This window comes from Contarinia nasturtii, unplaced genomic scaffold, assembly GCF_009176525.2.
Source record: "Contarinia nasturtii isolate CC-2019 unplaced genomic scaffold, AAFC_CNas_1.1 Cnas_scaffold_4380, whole genome shotgun sequence".
Classification (NCBI taxonomy): domain Eukaryota; kingdom Metazoa; phylum Arthropoda; class Insecta; order Diptera; family Cecidomyiidae; genus Contarinia; species Contarinia nasturtii.
This window is the reverse complement of record NW_022201673.1, coordinates 1-2,661: the sequence shown is the minus strand read 5'-3', so window position 1 is coordinate 2,661 and position 2,661 is coordinate 1. Positions and strand designations below refer to the sequence as shown.

Genomic DNA, 2,661 nt, shown 5'->3' with positions numbered 1-2,661 from the left:
AAATCCTAAAAGTATACAATTTAGTCCGACTGGGCCCACAGTGTAATGACCAAGGACAGACACTCATAATTTAGTTTTATTGAACAGTTTTGTCTGTTGGTGCATGCGTTTTACGGAGCTCACTGAAAACACTTTCAAACGACGCCGATGCATGCGGATGTACGCAAAGATTTGCGGCTCACTTATAACTTATTTGAGCTGAAAAATATTAAAACGCTTCCATCCGTTTCTATTACACTTGTAGACGATATGGAGGCATGAAAGAGCAGAAAAGAATGATATTTCATGATGAAACTAATGAATTGCATCAGCAACGCTTATCAATACTATGATAGTTTATCTCTAAACCAGCAGTAAATTGATTTTATTCACTCTAGTTATATATAACTGTTCTATTTGCTGTTTAAGGAAATATACGATCAGTATTGATTGCAAACAGTTATATTATTGAAAGTCATTAAAAGTAATATTGAAATTATCTGAACGTTCTTTTGATTAAATTGTTTATGTTCATCACAGTTTGATTGTAAATTGATTCAAAAGTATAACTTTATTCTAAAAATTTCATTTTTCTCGAAAACGATAACTAAGCTCACTAGCTTCAATTTTCTATAAGCTACGTACTAGAATAGCTTTGAGGTATTTCAAGTTTAAATCATGATTTAGTACACATATTGACATTTGTAGCAAATTTTCGATTAATCAAAAATATTTTTGTTCAAATTTAGTTTTGGAATTGAAAAATTTATTATCATTTAGTATGACCACTTTGTTAAACGATTTTTTATATTCGGTAAGTCTCACTCCTTGTGCGTATGTTCAGTTTCTTAAATTAGTCTTTAATCATTTGTTATTTTTGCAATATTAGGATGTATTGGACTTTGCTATATTCTCGCGTGTTGATCATTTGGGTAATGCAAACGTATCAAACTTGTGTCGTAGGCTCATCTTTATGCGAAATGGACTAAATAAGTAAATATTAAATATTTCATTTTGAGCAAATTAGTCGATATTTTAAATTTTAATCTTTTGGTAAATTCTTTTATTATTGTCAAACAGTGATTATTCGGTGCGACATTCCAGTGGTATTGGTATTCCAGTGGTATTGGAAAAATCGGAAGATGTTAATGAAAAAATGTTTGCAGCCCAAATAAACGATGAAATTGAACAAAATGGTTATTGTCGCTTGAACGCAGACTTTTTAAATGCCGAACATTTGAATTTCAATCGGCCAGAATCTGAATTGCCAGAAGCAACAAAAGCATTCCTAATGTTCTTATTGAATGCATATATGCCGACTGGAATACTTAGTATTGATCAACTTGATGCCGCTAAAAATATTTTAACATCGATCAAAAATCAATTGGATAGTGGAAACATTCCAGATGTACAATTATCGAAAGATTTTTATCAAATGATACCATTTACTGGAATGTACATTATCAACAGCCACGAAAAATATTCAACTAAGCTGTGTGTTATTGAAAAGTTGAGATCCGCATTGAAATCACTTTCGGCCGGCATTGGTAATCCATTGGATTATTTTAAAACCAATTGGCTTCAAACTCAAATTGAACATCTAGATCGAAAGAGTGAAGAATTTCAGAAGCTTAATCTGTGCATTGAAAGGACAATGCATCCGAACAAACGATCGTTTATTCTTCGAAACATATTCAAAATTTCATCTGAAGCGGATAAAAAGTTTGATCCCAACCTAAAGAATCACCATCTGTTGATTCATTTCACTTTACCTTGTAATATTTTGGGTATTTTACGTGAGGGAATGCTGGTTGCGCCAAATCATGTGCATAGTAAGAATCGATATTACGGAAGAGGAATTTATTTCTGGGATGCCGCGACAGTTGCACTTGATGCTTATCCAAGTGAACGCGACAGTGATAATTCAACAGGCATCAAATCGGCTATTTTGTTGGTGTGTCGAGTTGCCTTGGGAGACGTGCAAGAAACCAAAACTGATATGAAAGAAGGAGAAGAATTCACCCACGAACATGATAAAAATTCTCTTTTAAGACCTGGTATTTATTCTGAATCTCGAAAAAAAAGAATGAATATAAATGGTGCAACAATGTTCTGCGGCCAATTAAATGATTTTACAAAACAGGCGGGAAGAAAATGCGATTGGTACAATTTATATTTGGCGCGAACGAAGGAACAAGTTAAAGTAGAATATATTTTGAAATTTGATAAAATCTAATTTTTTGTTATTCAAATAATAAACACGAAATATTACAATAATATCACAAAATATGGCTTTGATTCGAGCCAATAAGAAGAATATTTATTTTTTTAAACTTTGAATTTCAATCAATAAATTTCGAATATTTTATGTAAAATTGTCAAATTATAGAATTGCAAGGAGATTTTGTTCGTCGAGTTTTGCGCACATGATTTTTTCATTGAAATCTAAACTATATGTTTATAAGTCTATTAGTATAACTCAACAAAAATCAATAAAAACTGATTTAGATTTGTGAAAAAAAAAATCATTGATCAGCTTGTAGCAAAAATCGAAACATTTTTTTCTATTCTATGATTTTCTATGTAAATAAGTTATCTACCCAGCAAACAATTGATAGGGAAAATGCATCCATTATGAAGCACATATTGACGGTCGTTTTCGGGGTTAGATTCGTGTGTAGT

General features: G+C 31.6%; 1 protein-coding gene across 1 annotated transcript; it reads left to right on the top strand.

Moving 5' to 3' along the window:
- The first annotated feature begins 522 nt into the window (after positions 1-522).
- Positions 523-2,571, top strand: LOC116350997 (poly [ADP-ribose] polymerase-like). The gene is made up of 4 exons (XM_031783016.1): positions 523-639; positions 729-793; positions 869-972; positions 1,060-2,571. The coding sequence occupies exons 2-4, from the start codon at positions 761-763 to the stop codon at positions 2,213-2,215; spliced, it is 1,293 nt and encodes a 430-aa protein (XP_031638876.1). The 5' UTR covers positions 523-639; positions 729-760; the 3' UTR covers positions 2,216-2,571.
- The last annotated feature ends 90 nt before the right edge of the window (positions 2,572-2,661 follow it).